This window comes from Salvia splendens, chromosome 22 (assembly GCF_004379255.2).
Source record: "Salvia splendens isolate huo1 chromosome 22, SspV2, whole genome shotgun sequence".
Lineage (NCBI taxonomy): Eukaryota > Viridiplantae > Streptophyta > Magnoliopsida > Lamiales > Lamiaceae > Salvia > Salvia splendens.
Genome location: NC_056053.1, coordinates 1,883,941 through 1,902,597, shown reverse-complemented (window position 1 = coordinate 1,902,597; position 18,657 = coordinate 1,883,941). Strand labels below are relative to the sequence as shown.

Here is an 18,657-nt window from a genome sequence, read left to right as displayed (position 1 = left end):
ATTTGATTAAATTTTATTATTTTTCCGACAGTTTGCATACATTCATATAATTATACATTCACAAAATAATAATCCAAGAACGACGCAATTATTGGGCTTTGATTCCTTTATTTGATCTCGTAGTCCAACAACGAGACTACAAACATCATTATTGTTCATTATAACATAACTTCCTCCCTTGAAAGAGAGGTTTTATTTTTATTTGTGTTTCCATATCCAATTGAAGTTTTGATTCAAAAGGATGATCTTGGCTTCATGATAATGGTGGAGTGCTTCAGAATGTGGAGGCTGAACTGCCCGGCCTTCTCCGCGGTGTCGATTTTGGACTGCCCCGGGGGAGCAAGAAGCTCGAAATTCTGCACGAGGCGGCCTATGGTGATCCCGAGCATAGGCATGGCGAGAAGAATCCCGGGGCAGCTCCTCCGCCCCACCCCGAAGGGGAGGAACCTGTAGTCGTTGCCGTTGACTTCGACTCCAGCTTCCTCCTCCAGGAACCTCTCGGGCCTGAACTCTTCTGGCTTTTTCCAGTGGTCCGGGTTGTTGGCGAGCCACCACGCGTTGACCAAGACCTTGCTCTCTGCCGGGATGTCGAAGCCCCCGAGCTTCGCGTGCTGGAGGTTCATGTGGGGCACGAGGAGCGGTACGGGCGTCCAGAGACGGAGGCTCTCCTTGATCACCGCCTGGAGGTACGAGAGCCTCGCTATGTCGGGCTCCGTTATCTGGACTCCCGCCCCGAGGACCGTGTCGAGCTCGAGGCGCAGCTTGTCCTGGATCTCCGGGTGGTTCACTAGCTCAGCAATGCACCACTCCATCCCCCATAGAGTTGTCTCAATTCCTGAAATTAATTCACATAAATGTCACAATTATCTTATGCTAATAATAAAAAAAATTAGTCATGACAACTGAACATAAAGTGACATGTTACAAAAAATTAGGATTTGATAGGAGAATCATAAATATATGTTACTCCCTCCGTCCCCGAATAAGAGTCGCTAATTTCCATTTTGGGCCGTCCCCCATTAAGAGTCACTCTTCATTTTTACCATAAATGGTAATAGGCCCCACATTTCACTAACTCACTCCACTCACATTTTATTATAAAACCAATATAAAAATGTGAGTCTCACATTCCACTAACTTTTTCAACCAACTTTTCTCTACATTTCTTAAAACTCGTGCCGGGTCAAAGAGCGACTCCTATTAGGGGACGGAGGGAGTATATACCAGCAGAATTGATATTCTCAACAATGCAAAGGACATTATCCTCGTTCAGCTCTCCCTTCTGCTGGGCTTCAAGTATGTGATCAATCCCGCATTTCTCACTCACCTCCTCCGTGCTCACGAGCTTCCTGTACATATATATATACGCAAAAAAATAATGGAGTTGCAAATCAAATTAAAGAAATACTACTGTATATATAACTAATTACTTTCGGATTTCAACGAATTCATCCTTGAAGAGGCGCGACCTCCTCTCGGCGACGCGGCGGCAGATGTTCAGGTAGCCTCGGAGAAACGGCCTCAAAATCGGAATAAAATCGCCATAGTTATACTCGAAGCTCTGCGCCAACCGACTCCTCTCCCCATTCAGCATCTTCAATTCCACAAACAACGGATCCTCGTCGCTCTCAAATCTCCGATCAAACAAAATCCGGTAAACATTGTTGTACATCATCCTCTGCAGCCGCTTCCGGATCACAACCGGCGCCCCCTCCGCCGCCCTGACCTCGTCCACCACCGCGGCGGCCTCGGCCTCCCAGCCCGCGCGGTGCTGCTGCGCCACCTTGGCGGTGAAGAAGGGCGCCGTCATGACGCGGCGCATCTTCCGCCAGTGGTCGCCGTAGACGGAGAAGGTCATGTCCATGCCGCGCCCGGTGAGGATGTCGTAGACTGCGTTGCGGGGGCGTGACCCGAACGCGACGCCCTGCGCGTGGAGCACCTCCCTCGCCAGGGCGGGCGACGAGGCCACGGCCAGGTTGCGCTGCCCCATGCGGAGGAGGAACACGTCGCCGAAGCGGCGGGCGTATTCGGAGAGGTTGCGGTGGTTGAGATCGTCGCCGACTTGGAGCCAATTTCCGAAGATGGGGACTGAGATAGGCCCTGGGGGGAGCTTCAGCTTCCTGCCACGTAGATTCGACAACAAGGCCGCGGCGACGATGGCGGAGAAGAGGCCGATCAGCGCCTTCTCAACGAAAAGGAGATCCATTTTAGTGTATATTACTACTAAGGAGATAATTGGTTGCATAGCTAAGAAGGAGGAGGTGTGTGGTTTTATAGTATGTCGGGAGTTTGCTATTCTAAATTATAAGCAAACATGAATAATGAAAAGGTGCAACTATACTTTTTTTAAATTAAAAGCACAAAAGAAATTCCAAAATAAAATAAGGAATGAATTGAGGAAATTCCAAAATAAAATAAGGAATGAATTGAGGTTTGGACTAAGAGCATCCACAATGGCGCCCTCCCGGCGGACGTCCGGCCGGCGTGCCGGAGTTCCGCGCGGGACGTCCGCCATTGCGCAGCGGTACGGACGTCCGCTGCGGACACCGGAGTTCCGCGGCGTTCCGGGACGTCCGTCGCAACGTCCTTGAGGACGTCCGCCATTGCGTTGACCACACGGACGTCCGCGCGGACGTCCCGACAATTTTATATTTTTTCAAAAATTCTATAAATACGGCTCGTTAAACTTCATTTCATTCGCACCACTTGTATTAACGAGTATCTCTCTCTCTCTACGTTTCTTTTATATATCCAGAATGACTGGTAGAGGTAGTGGTAGTGGCTTTGGTGCGGGCGGTAGCGGTGCGGGTGGTAGTGGTGAGGGGTATGATGACATAATGAGGCGAATTCATGCACGTGTGAGGGAGGTAGCGGAGAGGGAGATACAAGCGGCCTTGGCGCCGGCGGTACCTCGACCCATCCATCGTCTATCTATAGTACCCTGGGACCACCTCGCTGCACACCGTCGGCTGTACGAGGATTACTTCGCTCCGGAGCCCCGATTTGGGGAGAACATGTTCCGACGACATTTTAGGATGCATCGTCCACTCTTTCTGCGTATCGTGGGCGCTTTAGAGCGTCGATTCGGGTATTTCAGGGTGCGGGAGGATGCGGCTGGTAAACCCGGCCACACTCCGATTCAGAAGTGCACTGCCGCAATCAGACAACTGGCATACGGAGGCGCGGCTGACATGTTCAATGAGTACCTCCACATCGGCGAGACGACTGCTCGCGATTGCCTAAAGTATTTTTGTCAGGGCGTTAGGGAGATATTCGGGGATAGGTATCTTCGGAAGCCTACCCCCGAAGATTGTCAGGCTCTGCTGGATATGCACGGGAGTCAGCACAGGTTTCCGGGGATGCTAGGCAGCATAGATTGTATGCATTGGGAGTGGAAGAACTGCCCCGCTGCCTGGAAAGGGGTGCACACTACGGGTTTCAAGGGCAAGAATCCCACGATGATCCTTGAAGCGGTAGCCGACTACCGGTTGTGGATTTGGCATGCCTATTTTGGAATAGCCGGGTCGAACAACGGCATCAACGTCCTCCAGTCGTCGCCCCTTTTCAACGACCAGTGCATGGGCGTGGGTCCGTCCGTCAATTTCGTCGCCAACGGCAACCAGCACTACATGGGCTATTATTTGGCTGATGGGATATACCCTATGTGGCCCGTCTTTGTGAAGACGATCAGATGCCCAACATAAGAAAATAAGGTATATTTTGCAGGTCGTCAGGAGGCAGCGCGCAAGGATGTGGAACGGACATTTAGTGTGCTCCAGGCTCGATGGGCGGCAGTGAAGGGTCCATCACGGTTGTGGTATGCTGACAGCATCGCCGATTTGATGTGCGCATGTATTATCATGCATAACATGATTGTCGAAGATGAAGGTCCAGCACTAACAGATTGGGCCAATGATGATGATGATGTTGCGGGTCCAAGACACGGAATGGCCACCGGCAATGTACGTATGGGGATACCCCATGACGAGGTCGAGCAAGTCTGTGCATTTGCCGACATGCGCCAAAAACAAGCCCATATTCGACTCCAGAACGATATAATTGAAGAAGTATGACAGCGGAGGGGTCGTCGTTGATGGAATTTGTATTTATTGAAGTGTCATTTTTTTAGTTTTTTTTGTTGAAATGTACCTTTTTTTATTTAATGAAATTTTTATTCCGTAATCGTGGTGAAATTTTAATTCCGTAAATTGTTTAATTCTGTAAATTGTTTAATTTGGTGAATTTGTGAATTTTTATTATTGTGGGAAGTCTGTCGGGATGTCCTAGGGGATATCCGCCACTGTGCAGTGGGAAGTCCTTATGATATGACAGGAGGTGTTTTTAGGATGTCCGCGGGGATGTCCGCCGGGACATCCGCACCACTGTAGATGCTCTAACTACCGCAACTCATATTTACAACTAAACTATTACTGTATATCCTTTTTTTAACAAAGATTAATAACTTTATTCTCTAGCATGCTTTAAATCTAGGTATGTGAGTACTTATATAAGTTGAAAGTTTTAAGATAGTACTTATTAAGATTTAGTTATAACTAACAAAAAATTAGTTTACACAAATATATATGGTTGATATTATTTATACTTCGAGTTGACATCAGTATATCTGATTGATACTATTGCAACAACTAGTTAACATTGCGTGGAAATTGATCTTGGCCAATTATTTTCAGATTGGATGAACTAGATTTTATTGTACTCCCTCCGCCCAGATAGTTTGTCCCACTTCCTTTTTCGCACTCTTTTTGCAAAAATAATACTCTATCCGTCCATGAAAAATAGGGCACTTTTATTTTCTGCACTCGTTTTGAAAAAAATGATAATAAATAGTTAAAATTGAGAGAAAGAAAAGTAAGAGAGAAAATAATATAGACAAGAGATTTCTCTACATTATTCTCTCTCGTATTTTACTTTCTCTTCACTTTAACTATTTATTATCATTTTTTAAAACGAGTGCAGAAAATGAAAGTGCTCTATTTTTCGTGGATGGAGGCAGTAATAAATAGGTAAAGTTGAGAAAAAGTAAAATAAGAGAAAGAATAATATATGTAAGACTATTCTCTACATTATTCTGTCTTTTACTTTACTTTCTCTCTACTTTAACTATTTATTATGATTTTTGCAAAACGAGTGCGAAAAAGGAAGCGAGACAAACTATCTGGGACAAAGGGAGTAGTTAACAACCTAATAGGATCCTTTATATAGGGATGTAATCAAATGATAACTAGTTTAATTTGATAACATTAATAACTAATAAACTCATTATATTAAAAATGCCAACACAAAGATAAATATGTCAATCTAAATTTGTGTTGATATCGTATATATATCAGACTAATATTAATATTTAATTATCAACACAAAGGTACAAGAGTACTTCAATCTAAATTTGCGTTAACATTTTTAATATACTGAGTTGATTAGCTATTAAAATTATCAAATTAAGCTAGTTATCATCCTAAAGTTATTAATATACCGAGTCGACATTATTTCTATATATATTGATTAGTTATTATATGAAACTATTATAGTTCATTTTTAGTATTTCAATAATATTTTTTAATATATTGAAATCAAACTAAAGATACTATAAAACAAAATAAACAACGCTAAACATGCACCGAGTGAGAATGGTACTTACATAAAGAATTCACAGAAGATATATAGCATATTATTTTTGATTATTTAGAAATGTTATGTAGTCCATTTTTCGTATATCATTCGTTACGTTAAAGTAAGTGCGTTAAGATATGATGGTAGTTAAGATTTTATGACTTTTATGGCAATTCCTTTTGAAGTGTTTTCATTCAATAGAAAAATAGGTGTTAAAAAGTTGTAATGGGCTTAGTGCACGTTTTCTTTCAGAATTAATTATTTGTGGACTTAGGCTTTGTATCATAAATACCTAAGAAAATTATTTTTGAAATAAGCCTATAATATTTAGATCAGTACCTATTTCCTAAAAATACCGCATGCGATGCAAAAAAGTATGAAATGGCTAATACATGTTGAAAATTCATAATTTTCCTCCACAAGTTTATGTTTATCCTTTCATTTGACTTTCTAAATTGTCAAAATAAACCCATTCATTTGACTTCCAAAATGGCATAATTTTCCTCCACAAGTTTATCTTTATCCTTTCATTTGACTTTCTAAATTGTCAAAATAAACCCATTCATTTGGCATCCAAAATGGCAATATAGTTCTAAAGAGAAGAAAAGTGGTCTATTGATAGAAAGTGTGTTTCCCATTAAAATAAATACTACCATGCAGAGGAAATTACAGCATAATATTATTTACCAAAATAAAATTAGTAATGATATTTATCAAGAAGAAAAGTAGTTGCTTGCAACTTTTAATTTGTGCATTGTGTTATTCAAAATTTATTAAATTACTAACTATGTTGCAGTAAGTGCTTTAAACTAAGTTTTGTTAGAAAACCGGACAAGTTACACTTAAAAATTTATTCTTACCAATTTTAACTATAAATATGTCAAAGCTAATGCTCTAATTAATCCAAACCCCCCACACAAAGAATTAGGGGTGGATAGATACGGTACACCTTACCGAAACCACCATACCGTATACCTTACCGTAAATTCGGTATGTGAAAAAAATCATACCTTTATCTTACCAAAATTTTCGGTATACCGAACTTCGGTATACCTTATTTTCGGTATGGAGAATTTTCATACCGATATCGTACCTCATTTTTGGTATGCCGTACCAAAATTCGGTATACCATACTTTTGCGGTATACCTTACTTTCAATATCAATGAAAATTGAATATTTGAGTTTTTAGAATACTATTTATATTTTATAGTAATTTAAATAATATACGGGTATTAAATACTAGTATATATTATTCATATTATATTATATTTCACAATAAATTTTATAATTTAAAAATATATAAAATACTTTATGTATTATTATATTCATATTTTACTGTATATACCGAATTTCGGTATGCCGCGGTATATAAAAATTCATACATTTACCTTACCGAAATATTTCGGTAAGGTATCATACCGTACCGAAAATCACGGTATACCGAAAATTCGATATTTTCGGTATTTTTTCGGTACGATAAGGCCGATATTTCGGCATTTCGATATTTTTCCCCAGTCCTACAAAGAATATGCGATAATTGTGACAAATAATTTGTAAGTAAGGTACGTGGAAAACTACTAGCTAGTAACAATTTTAAATCAAGAAAACCACATTTATTCACAGATACCAACAAAATCTTAGTCATATTATAATAACATCAATAATATAATTATAATTGGGTATTAGTTGAGTATTAGTACTTTCTCTATTTTTAATTTACTCATATGACTATTGAGTAATTGAGTCAATAATACGTCTTTCAGTTACATGTTATTTTTTGAATTTCCATATAAATATAATTCTCAGAATATATTACTATTGTTATTATTATTATTATTGTAACAGTGTTGCAAGTAAAAACATGCGATAAGCCGTATAGATAAAAAAAATGTCTTTTAACTCTATATAGATGTAGATCACACTATTTATTACGGGATAAATGCAAAAAAACTCACTTTGACCCTTTTAACTCTATCGAAGCTTTCTTCTATTTATTTTTCAAGCAAGCGATTTCTTTATCTTTATAATAAACAATATTGTTTAACTCATTTTCTCTCTTATGAGTTGGTCACGTCCTTCATTAACAACAAATACTCCATTCATTTTTTCCTTTTTATTTCTCTAATGCTTACCAATTTCACATTAAAACTTATTACATCTCCAAAATTTTTAATTTATTGAAAGTAGGAAATAATATAATACTCCCTCCGTCTCAAGGTAGTTGAGTCGTAGTATTCCTTTTTGAGTTGTCCCAAGATAATTGAGTCATTTCATTTTTTCGCAAAAAATTTATCTTTTCTCATAATTTACACTCTCTTCATCCCTCTTACGTACTTCATTCCCTCTCTTACTTTAATCTCTCTAATCTAATTTTTAACATATCAATTTCTTAAATATCGTGCACAAAAGAAATGCCCCAAACTATCTTAGGACGGAAGGAGTATGTTAATTCAAAACTTTGCTAAATAAAATCTCTAATATATTTAATTACAAAAGTTGCAAATGATGTAAAAACTATGCATATCCTTGCATCATAATTTTCATACGCGGCAAACAAATGTAGATAGTCAAACCAAAACTTCACCAGAATGTTAATTAATTTGCAAGTAAAAATACAAGTCAAAGCTGGTAATTTCTCAACTTGTTTCAGCTATTTGAATTCACATTGAATTCAGATTTCTCGAGTATGATTGTAAATTATTAATAATACATCAAAATTGACACACATAGCAAGTTACTTATTTAAAACTCACTCACCATGGGAGGGAGTTTGAATAAAGAAAATATTGGAGCAAGAAAAAAGAAATCAATCTAGTCTAGATTAGTAAAAATGGACAAAAATAAATTTACTAGTAATAAACATGGAAACTCGATATAGAGTCCGGTTGTACAATTAGACCACTTCATCGTTTTTCCACATTTCCTTAAACTATATATATAATTTATAATTAATTAACAAATCTTAACTAGATAAATAATAAATTAATAAGACTATAAAATCTGTAATTAATTAATAAAACAGATTAATTCCGTATATTCCAAAATAAAATAAATAAAGGTAATTAGGAGATTAATAAAAAGATGCGATAAAACTTCATTAATTAATAAAGACCAAAATATAATCTCATAGCTTATGCGTCTCAAACAAAAACACACATGAATTTTCTGAATTACGTTCTCGATCATATTAATAACATTTGATGAAATACATTCGTTGAATATAGCATAAAACGTGGAAGTTCATTGCATGCCTACTTCTATTCTTCTACACTCGTGATCTCTTACACGTAAGAATATGACAAATAAATAAAATCTCTAACATATATATATCGTCACAAACGCCATTTATAATATGCAATGTATTACATCATCATCTTACTATTCAAGCAATCAAACATAGAAATCTAAGCCAAAGTTCACGAGAGCGTTGATTTTTGCTAACAAAATTCAAATTGTGTCATATATTTGAATTCTCAACATGCATATGTTCACACATACACCCTCTCCTATAAATGAGGCAATATTGTAGTACTTTGATGCATACAAACTACCTCACAAACAATCTTGTATCTTGTCAAAAAAAAAGGGTTCCCGATGACAATTTCTTTAGAAGCCCTAGCCATGTCGAGGGCCGACTTTCATGAAGTTGGCCTGGATGTCAAAGAGTGGGAGCAGATAGAATCAGAGGTACCTTCGTATCTATTAGCCGAAGAAGTAGACGAATCTGATAACGATGAAAAAAGAATGAAATGGCACGATGGACCCATTCAATCGACATTGTATGATGATGATGATAGTAGTAGTGACTTGGGCTGCATTTCATCTCTCGATGAAAGTAGTTTGAGTTTTGTTGGAGAGAAGAATGAGGGTGTGCCCTCGAGTTTTGGAAATATGATTGTTTGGGCAATGATAGTTGTTATTTTATTTGATGCAGTTCAGATGCTCGAGTCATGAAAATGGAGATCAGAATAAAGTTTAGGGTTTAAAGTTTGTATAGAATCGTAGAAATGTTAGAAGATCATAATGTTCTTACTCACTTTGAAGTTGAGATGATTTGTAATTATTTGTAGGATGTAGGTACTAGGAATTTTTTATTTTTCTTTTCTTTTATGTTTCCATCATTTGTTAAATAAAACGATTCTTTCTCGGTTACAATAAATTTCATTTAATTATTTTTTCGAACTAGCTACTCTAGGTATAATTGTTTTGGAAGTTGTACTATGTTGAGCTATGGAGTAGGTAGACGTATATTCATGAAAACAATTATCGAAATAAAACTTTCAACCATAACACTAAAAATTTGGAGGTTAAGGCTAACACGTCAAGTCAATTAAGATCAAAACATTAAGATTTTATAATCAATATATTAATCTTGATAATTATATGCTGGTAACTCAAAAGTCAAAACTAGTATGTAATGCTTAGAGGAGTACGAACATACATTTTTCTTAATGATTATTGCAATTTTCTTATTTGATACTAATTTTTTTTATATTAAATGATAATAAAATATGGAAAAGTGAAATGTATATAACTTTCAAAAATTAAATCAAAATGTATTTCAAATAACCGTTATGCATATTCTACCTCTTTTCCATGATAAAATTCCGAGTCAAAAAGCGTTCTAAATTTTCTTATATCTCGTGATTCTTCAAAAAGTGAGTTTCTTCACTGAAATTTTGTGTTGAAAAAACATGCGTAAATTACTAAATAAAACTAAGGGTCTACCCTAATATTCATAACTTGATTTTATATCTCTAATTGACCAGTCTCTACTAAAAATCATAATCAATCATTAATAAAGTAAATTGAGCTAATATAATGATGAGAAAAAGACAGAAAGGAAAATGTCCAAAGATTTTAGGACAGATTTGTAATGAAAAAATACAGACAACAGAATTATCTGAAATAATTTGATTAATCCAAATGATTAAACCTGGTCATCTCATCTTCCCCCAGACAACTCAATATCCTCCTGGTGGTTGATTGAATGCTCTCCCCAGTTGAATCTCCTCTGCAGCCTCTCATTTTCGAGCATCCGCATCTTCTCAAAGTTACGCCACACCTCCCACCTCTCCGCGAGCCCTTCTCCCTCCAGCATCCGCACAACTTCCGACATTGCTGGGCGCTGCTCCGGGGTAGATTGGGTGCAGAGTAGAGCTATCTGAACCATAATCTCGACTTGCTCGATGTCGTAGTTCCTCGCTAGATTGCAGTCCACAATGTCTTCTAGTTTACTCTCCTGCTGCAGCTTCTTCACCTTCAAATGTTAAGTTCAAAATCGTCATTATAGCTGTTTCGTTGAGAGGGAGATGGCGGGGACTTACATGGTCGAGAAGCAAAACGTCGTCCTCTTCTTCTATGCGCGAAAAATCTATGGCTCGCTGGCCTGTTACGAGCTCCAGAAGCATGATTCCATAGCCAAAAACGTCGGTCTTCTCTGAGGATTTTCCAGTTGACAAGTACTCAGGAGCTATGTGGCCCATCGTTCCACGCACTTGAGTTGTGATGTTGGTTTTCCTGACGTCGACCAGCTTGGCCAAGCCGAAATCGCCAACAACAGCCTGCAAATTGGAATCTAGCAGCACGTTTGCAGCTTTAACATCACGGTGAATGATCTTGGGACTACAGTGTTCGTGGAGGTACTCTAGTGCACGTGCTGTGCCTAATGCCACCGATTCTCTCGTGATCCAGTCCAATACAGGGTGCCCCGGTTCTGTTCAGATAGAAAGAATAAACATTTCACTCGATTTTTGCAAAACATGCCAATGTTCAAGCCATAAGTTAATGATGAGATCGTACCTCGCAAACGAGAGGCAACACTCAAGTTTTGCATAAAAGGGTAAACCAGAAGGCGTTCGGTTGGAGTGGTGCAAAATCCAATCAAACGCAAAAGGTTTCTGTGCACAGCCACGCTTATCATCTCGACTTCGCACTGAAACGCTGTATCGCTCCCGGGAGTATCAAAATCCATTATGCGTTTAACAGCAATTTTCGTCTTATCGCCAAGAATCCCTTTATAAACCTTTCCGGATCCCCCTTGCCCGAGGACATTCTTTTCACTAAAACCGTCTGTAGCCACCTGCAGTTCTCTCCAAGAAAACCTCTTCAACTGACCAAATTCAATTTTCTGGTCCACATCGCCTGAGCACACGAGTTACAGATTAATAAAAGAACGAAATCAGTAGCACGATTTCAACTTAAACATTCCTATGAATGATGAGGGCGATAGTACTTGAGAACAACAAATACTTATCGAAACAAACCTGCAACATCAACAAAAACTTCACGCCCGTAGCCTATAGTCCAGCCCTTCCACGTGAATAACAGGACAGAAAATCCAAGTAAAAAGACCGTAAATAGCGGAACCACAATTGCCAATATCAGGCCAGTTCTCGATTTCCTTGGCTCACCTGCACAGACAAAAACTAAGGGTCAATATCTTCCACTTACGGCCTTACTACCACATAACTTTCCCGAATATGGAATTTGATATTTTCCTATACTTCAGTTTCCATAGTTCAAGATTTTCATCTCATTAGTTCAAGAGCAACGCCAGTTTCCGTAGACAACTACAACCCACAGAAAACCAAACCGTGCGACTCTAAAATACATATACCTGCATTTTCAGATACACAAGGCGGGGAAGAAATGACATCACAGTCCAACCAGTTCTTTGTGAAACTAAAGAAGAAGCAAATAAAGTTCCGTCAAAGTAGGCCTATTTAAATTAAATATTTAAGGATATGATTTAATAACATGCGAACATGCACGATATATGATCATGACATTGAGATAAGAGGTTGATCGTACTTGTGTTTAGAAATCTGAAATAAATCCTTCGGAATTTTTCCGCTTAGCCTATTTGAATCGAGCTGGCTGGGAAATAGTAATAAATGTTTCATCAGTGGTAACATTTAGTTACGGTAAACAAATAGTATATCAGATAGTCTAAAAACTTGGGATTTTGGAGTTATTTTTCAAGAAACGTTACTTACAGGTCCGTCAAGTTGGAAAGACTTGAAAGTGACTTGGGAATTGATCCAGAGAGATTATTATCACTTAAGATCCTGCTCAGATAAACAAGGGTATCTTAGTCAACAGGAACAAAATGGAATAATAAAAGTTTTTTGAATTTCTTATAGCGTGCTTACAAAAATTTGAGCCCCTTAATATTGCCTAGCGATGATGGTATTTCTCCGGTTAAATGGTTATTTTCCAGATCCAACATGGTCAAGCTCGTCAAGTTGCCAAACTCTTCAGGTATCTTACCACTTATACCATTTCCGGGCAATTTGCTGTTATAAGAACGAAGACCACATAAGCACTTTCAAATTAGTTGCTAAATGCAAACATAAACAACAATCAGGCCATAGGTTAATGCAAAAGCAAATGAAAGACAATTTCGGCATTTTCCAATTGACTGCTGAAATTTAAAATTTAGAACTTATGAAAGTAGTTCATTCAACAGCTATAAAATATCTCTTGCAAATGGAGAGAGAGCAGATTCAGTGCAAAGATTGAGACAATAGACGAGTAATTAAGTAGATTTTCACATTCAGTATAAACTAACTTAATTCAGTACAAGTCAAAGCATTATAGACAAACATACAGTGTAGTCAGCATCTCCAGAATTGCTATTCTCGGTGATAAGGTTCCGGAAAATCCCATGTTAGGCAATGTCCTGGTACAATTGCAATCGTGAAAAGACTTAATAACAATATGAAGTTCATAAACAGAAAAATTATTAGGTGTGATCTGACATAAAACTACTCAGAGTATCCAAATACATTCTTGAAAAAGGATCTTACACTGATATGACATCGTTGTTACTGTTGCATGTAATTTTGGACCAAGTGCAAGGGTTAACTTGATCGCTATTCCAATCTGCGAGCTGATTGTCTGAAGCATTTAGTGACTTCCTCAAAGCATATAATGCATCCCCTGAAAGAAACCAACGAGTTATCTACTCAAACAACAGTAAGTAGAAAACGACCATTCTGCTTTAACTATGACAACTGATATTGAACAAACAAATTGAATAAAGGATTTCATATGCAAGACAATGTGATTTACAACAAAGTGGAAATAGGAGGCAGTTGAGAAAAAAAATATTGTTACTCCATGACGACAAAATTTATATACATCTATATCTCTTATAGAAAGAACAGAAAAATGGATTCAATGTTCTGTTAGTCTTTTCACTCTCAAATGACGGAGCCAGTAATGCTCGCTGTCTGAGTTATTACATATGAGTGCATCATGTAAATCCAACATATATAACTCCAATAGCATTAGCATATCGTATATCATGTTGCTCTGTTCAAATTCTCCATCTCTTCAGTCTAAATCTAAGAGAAGCTCAAATAATCAATTTGAAGCAGTTTCAAAAATCAATTTTTTCCCTCAATTTCGTTGCACAAGTAATGCACATGATCTTATATAAACAGCTCATGGTCTGTGGTCATTTAAAGCAGTTCATGGAAGAAATAACAGTCTACCATATACGAGCATTTATACAAATGAAATTGAACGAAAATCCCACCTTGTGCATCAGGAGCCACAAAAGAAGACAAATGTGCCAATGCTAAAACTCCAATCAACAGATCCATAACCCGATGACAGCAACTCATTTCCCACCAGGAGCTGTTGCAATGAGTTCTAACCAAGCAACCTACAGTGCCTTGCAGAGAGAGTGTATGCACATCAGATTCCAAAAACTGCTAGCTATGTCTTGTCTATCATGCAAGAAACTCTGCTTATGGAAAAGATATTCTTCATTTAATTGTAAAGAAACCACATCAGCTAATATCATTTATGGGAAACTAACATGAACAGCCATAGAATTATTCATACTGACATCTAGAAAGCCTCTTTCAAGAAAACAAAATAACCAATTACAGAGACAGAAAGAGAGATTAACCACACCCCTTCAAACAACTAAGCATTACACACATTTCCTCCTCAATCACAACTCAACAACTCAACCTCTTAAAATTCAAATTTCCAAAATCAACATGTACTTACTTAGGCACCAAAGTCAACTTGTACTTACATGAACAGCCGTAGAATAATTTATATTAACATCAAGGAAGCATCTTTCAAGAAAACAAAATACCCAATTAGAGAGAGAGAGAGAGAGAGAGTGAGAGACATATTAACCACACCACTTCAAACAACTAAGCATTACACACATTTCTCCTCAATCACAACTCAACAACTCAACCTCTCAAAATTCGAATTTCCAAAATCAACATGTACTTACATAAGCACCAAAACAAATGCCTAAAATCAAGCCCACCAATCAGTTTTTACAAACCATCAACAACCAAGAATCTTCTCAAATCAACAAGCTTTTCAAGAAAAAACCCAAAAATTACAGCACACAGATTCTTCAAGAGAAGAATTAAGACGGAGAGAGCCGTGAAAGCTACCTGAAGCGAAAATGGCCTCGATGATTTCCAAAAGGGAGTCGAAAAAACACGAGCTTTATTCAGTTTGAGAGCAAGTGAGGAGCCTAGAAAACACGCACGTTTCCGAATAAACTCCTTTCTGGTATTGGCTTTTTGCGAGGGTGACGCTCTAAATGCGTGCTCTGGCAAAGGAGTGCGTGTAGATTGTGATACATAAATTGGCACTCCATCCGCAGTTACTTTTTAGGGAGAGAGGTAGATGAATTGGTGAGAGTGGTGGGCCATGCTTGTAGACATTTTTGGCACCTAGTTTTGGAGGTATGCTTCGTCTTTAATCGATGATGATTTTACTATGAAAGAATTAGCAGAAAGAGAAGAATCAGAGGCAGCTCAGCTCTCATCTCTTCATTTGTTTCTTTTCACGAAAAGTAAATTCAGATGAAATGCAGATAGACACCATTTTGAAATGAAGATATTTTGTGTGTTTTTTAAGAAATAATGAAAATGGTTAATTTTTGTGAAATAGTGAAATAATTTTATTTGTTAAGAAAGTACTAATAAATATTTATCACCTAGTGCTGATCAGAGGTATGTATACTTAAACAATATAATATGCGTTGAGGGAATAAAACGAGAGACAAAATACATATCAGATGCGGGTAGAGATAAGGGGGAAACAAGCCAAAATAGAACTCCATTCACTTCTTCATAGTTGAGTCAAAATTTTTCTACACGAAGTTTAAGAAATGAATGTTGAATATGTTAAATAAATAGATAAAAAAGTAATTGGGGAAAAAATAGAGAGAATAAAGTAGATAGAATAAAGTAAGAGAAAGTAAAGTAAAAGCGAGTAAAAGGTTACTATATAGGAAAATGACTCAACTATGAGGAAAATTCCAAAAATGAAAAAATGACTCAACTATGGAAAAACGGAGGGAGTACTATTACATCGGTGGGGACCAGAGTATCGCAAAAGCACCGACTTGTTTGTCGCATTTGAAATATCTTGTTTTTACTATTTTGGACGGCACAAACGTATGGGTCACATGAGATATACTCAAATTTAATGAGATTTTAGTGGAATCCGTACACGAGCATTTTACTCTTTTAGACTACGTAATGCGTCATCATGTCATTTAGAGTTGGACATAATAATGTTTCTTCTTTTTTCTCATAAGAATCTCCGGTCGATACTTTTAGTGTATAATAAATATAAAATCAGTAAATTATACTCGAAAAATCGAGTGCGACAAATTTGGATTTATAGAAATTTGCTCTTTATAGATCCAATAGAATTTACTTTGTGATAATATTCGTTATGCTACAATAATCTCCATTTTGGTATGTACTAGTATAAATCACGTGAATAATCTAGCACGACAAATTCGAATTTATAGAAAATTATTCTTTATAGATAAAACAATGATGTATGTTTTGTTTTACATTACAATAATATCATAAGAGACAATAGTTTATACTATAAAAAATAGTGTAGAAAATTATTTCTAATCAGCAATAAAAAAAATAGTTACTCGTATAAGTGGAAGAAATAAATTACTTAATGAATTAGTCAAGTCAACCTAAATTTCACCATGAACTTATTATTTTACCAAGAAAAGAAAATTTAATGCAAAATCCATCAACACGCGCACGACGAAGCATTTTGTTTGCTGATTTTGAGTGTGGATTTCGCATCCATTAATTAAGAGATGATTAAACATTAATTATCTTATCTGTAATTAGGCTATCAGTTAAGTAATTAATTTATTTAGCATTAATACAAACTATCGAAAAGGTGAATATGTGACAAAAATAACCTCAGATAAAGAGTCTTCAAATTGATCAAAATGAGAATTAAAATAAATAGAAAATTAAAAGAATTCCGTTGCCGGGACTTGAACCCGGGTCTCTCGGGTGAGAGCCGAGTATCCTGACCAACTAGACCACAACGGATTGATGTTTAAATTGGAGTATGATTTTATAATATTTGTCAACAATATTAAGACGAGTTATTTCATTAAATAAATTAATTAAATAGCAAATACTACTATCTTAGAGTTAGAAAAAGGGTGAGAAATAAATGAAGGAGCAACATCATTTTTGCTTTTAGACATTGAGATGATTCTATCTCATCTCGTAGTGAGTTTGTTGATTATGATCGTCTTTGTTGATGGTGAGTGTTATCGTTTTGATTTTTGTTTTAGTTGTTGTTGGGAGGGTGGTCTTGTTTTCTTGTTTGCTTTTGGTCCGTTGTTTCGTATGTTTTATCCTTGTTTTTGCTTATCTTAACGATTTTGTATTCTACCACATGTGTTTTGATCTATTTACATGACTTAGACTCATTTTCTTATAGATTATATGCTTGTAAAATATATAACATAAACGAACACGCAAAGCACAATGTGAAAAAAATATATCTTTTCATAAATAAATAATAGTGGATATAGAGATTTTTATATATAAAGCAGTTCGAAACATACTAGATGGTATATAAACCCTAACAGTATCACTCTACAATTCTTTGTCATCCAAATAGCTAAAAGATTCAAGAAATGTTGTTTTAGCCGTCATCAGTACAAATCCCTAAGTTGTCAAAATCTTTTTCCTTGTCGTCGTCAAAATCGCTCACATTGTGTTCGCTATCACCATACAAACCCACTTCGTGTTCGTCTTCCTCACTCTTCACGTCATAAGGATCAGAGTCATCATTTGTCGGCTTGCGTCTTCCGATTTCATACAACCTTGTGGAGGTGTACATCTCATCGTGGCCATCCATTGTGATTAAACCTACAAAAGAATCGATTGGTTCGGTTGCAAAGTCTATCTAAATTCACGGTTCCTAAGACGAGATGTGACATTTGATGGAGCAATAGCTATTGTACCTCTTTCAGTACGCTTCGATCGCGTAGTAGCAACATTACTAAATGCTAGAGTACTCGCACATCCAGAGTTAGTTACAACCTTCAAAATAGCATAGCAATATCATGAACCCAAATAAATAAATAAAAGTATTCCATCCGTCTCAAAGTAGATGTCACACTTTCCTTTTTAGTTTGTCCCGTAAAATTATCACAATGAGAATTACATCCAAAAGATGTACATATTGGATTCGGGCACAGACGAGGAAAAATAAAACCAAATTAAAGATGTACCATGGCTTAAGATACTCAAATCTAACGAAATGATGTGGAATTCGTAGCAACACTTTTTCTATTCTACGTTTATGTCATCTCAAGAGTAGCACAATAATGCTTCTATTTTATTTGTGAGAATGTCTAATCAGTACTTATAAATGGTATATATTATATAAAATATAGTGTAAATCAAACTCAAAAATTTTTACCATAAGCCTTTTTGTTTCACCAAGCAAAGATAATTTAATGTAACAGCCCATAATCCATCAACACGCGCACGACGAATATTTTGTTTTCTAATTTTGAGTTTGGATTTCGGATCCATTAATTAAGATATGATTAAACATTAATTATCTTATCTGCAGTTAGGCTATCAGTTATGTAATTAGTTTATTTAGCATTATTACAAACTATCAAAACAGGTGAATATGTGACTAAATTAAAATCTTCAATAACTATTAAAACAAACCATCAAAAT

General features: G+C 36.7%; 2 protein-coding genes and 1 non-coding gene across 5 annotated transcripts; all 3 read right to left on the bottom strand.

Moving 5' to 3' along the window:
• Window positions 1–233: 233 nt before the first annotated feature.
• LOC121787848 (trans-cinnamate 4-monooxygenase-like) lies at window positions 234–2,206 on the bottom strand. The gene is made up of 3 exons (XM_042186688.1): window positions 1,431–2,206; window positions 1,225–1,349; window positions 234–835 (listed from the first exon to the last, which is right to left on the bottom strand). The coding sequence occupies exons 1-3, from the start codon at window positions 2,204–2,206 to the stop codon at window positions 234–236; spliced, it is 1,503 nt and encodes a 500-aa protein (XP_042042622.1).
• An 8,221-nt stretch (window positions 2,207–10,427) lies between these two features.
• On the bottom strand, window positions 10,428–15,496 carry LOC121785718 (probable LRR receptor-like serine/threonine-protein kinase At5g10290). 3 transcript variants are annotated; one of them, XM_042184134.1, is made up of 12 exons: window positions 15,067–15,496; window positions 14,178–14,315; window positions 13,444–13,576; window positions 13,245–13,316; window positions 12,787–12,930; window positions 12,631–12,702; window positions 12,446–12,511; window positions 12,252–12,316; window positions 11,899–12,045; window positions 11,435–11,776; window positions 10,960–11,348; window positions 10,428–10,877 (listed from the first exon to the last, which is right to left on the bottom strand). In XM_042184134.1, the coding sequence occupies exons 2-12, from the start codon at window positions 14,263–14,265 to the stop codon at window positions 10,578–10,580; spliced, it is 1,818 nt and encodes a 605-aa protein (XP_042040068.1). In that variant the 5' UTR covers window positions 14,266–14,315; window positions 15,067–15,496; the 3' UTR covers window positions 10,428–10,577. The 3 variants fall into 3 exon arrangements, with proteins under 3 accessions (XP_042040068.1, XP_042040066.1, XP_042040067.1); XM_042184132.1 differs by having other exon boundaries at window positions 10,428–10,892; window positions 15,067–15,495; XM_042184133.1 differs by having other exon boundaries at window positions 10,428–10,892; window positions 14,178–14,306; window positions 15,067–15,495.
• Window positions 15,497–16,925: 1,429 nt separating this feature from the next.
• TRNAE-CUC lies at window positions 16,926–16,998 on the bottom strand. Its single transcript has one exon. It is a non-coding gene; the product is annotated as a tRNA-Glu (tRNA).
• Between the last annotated feature and the right edge of the window lie 1,659 nt (window positions 16,999–18,657).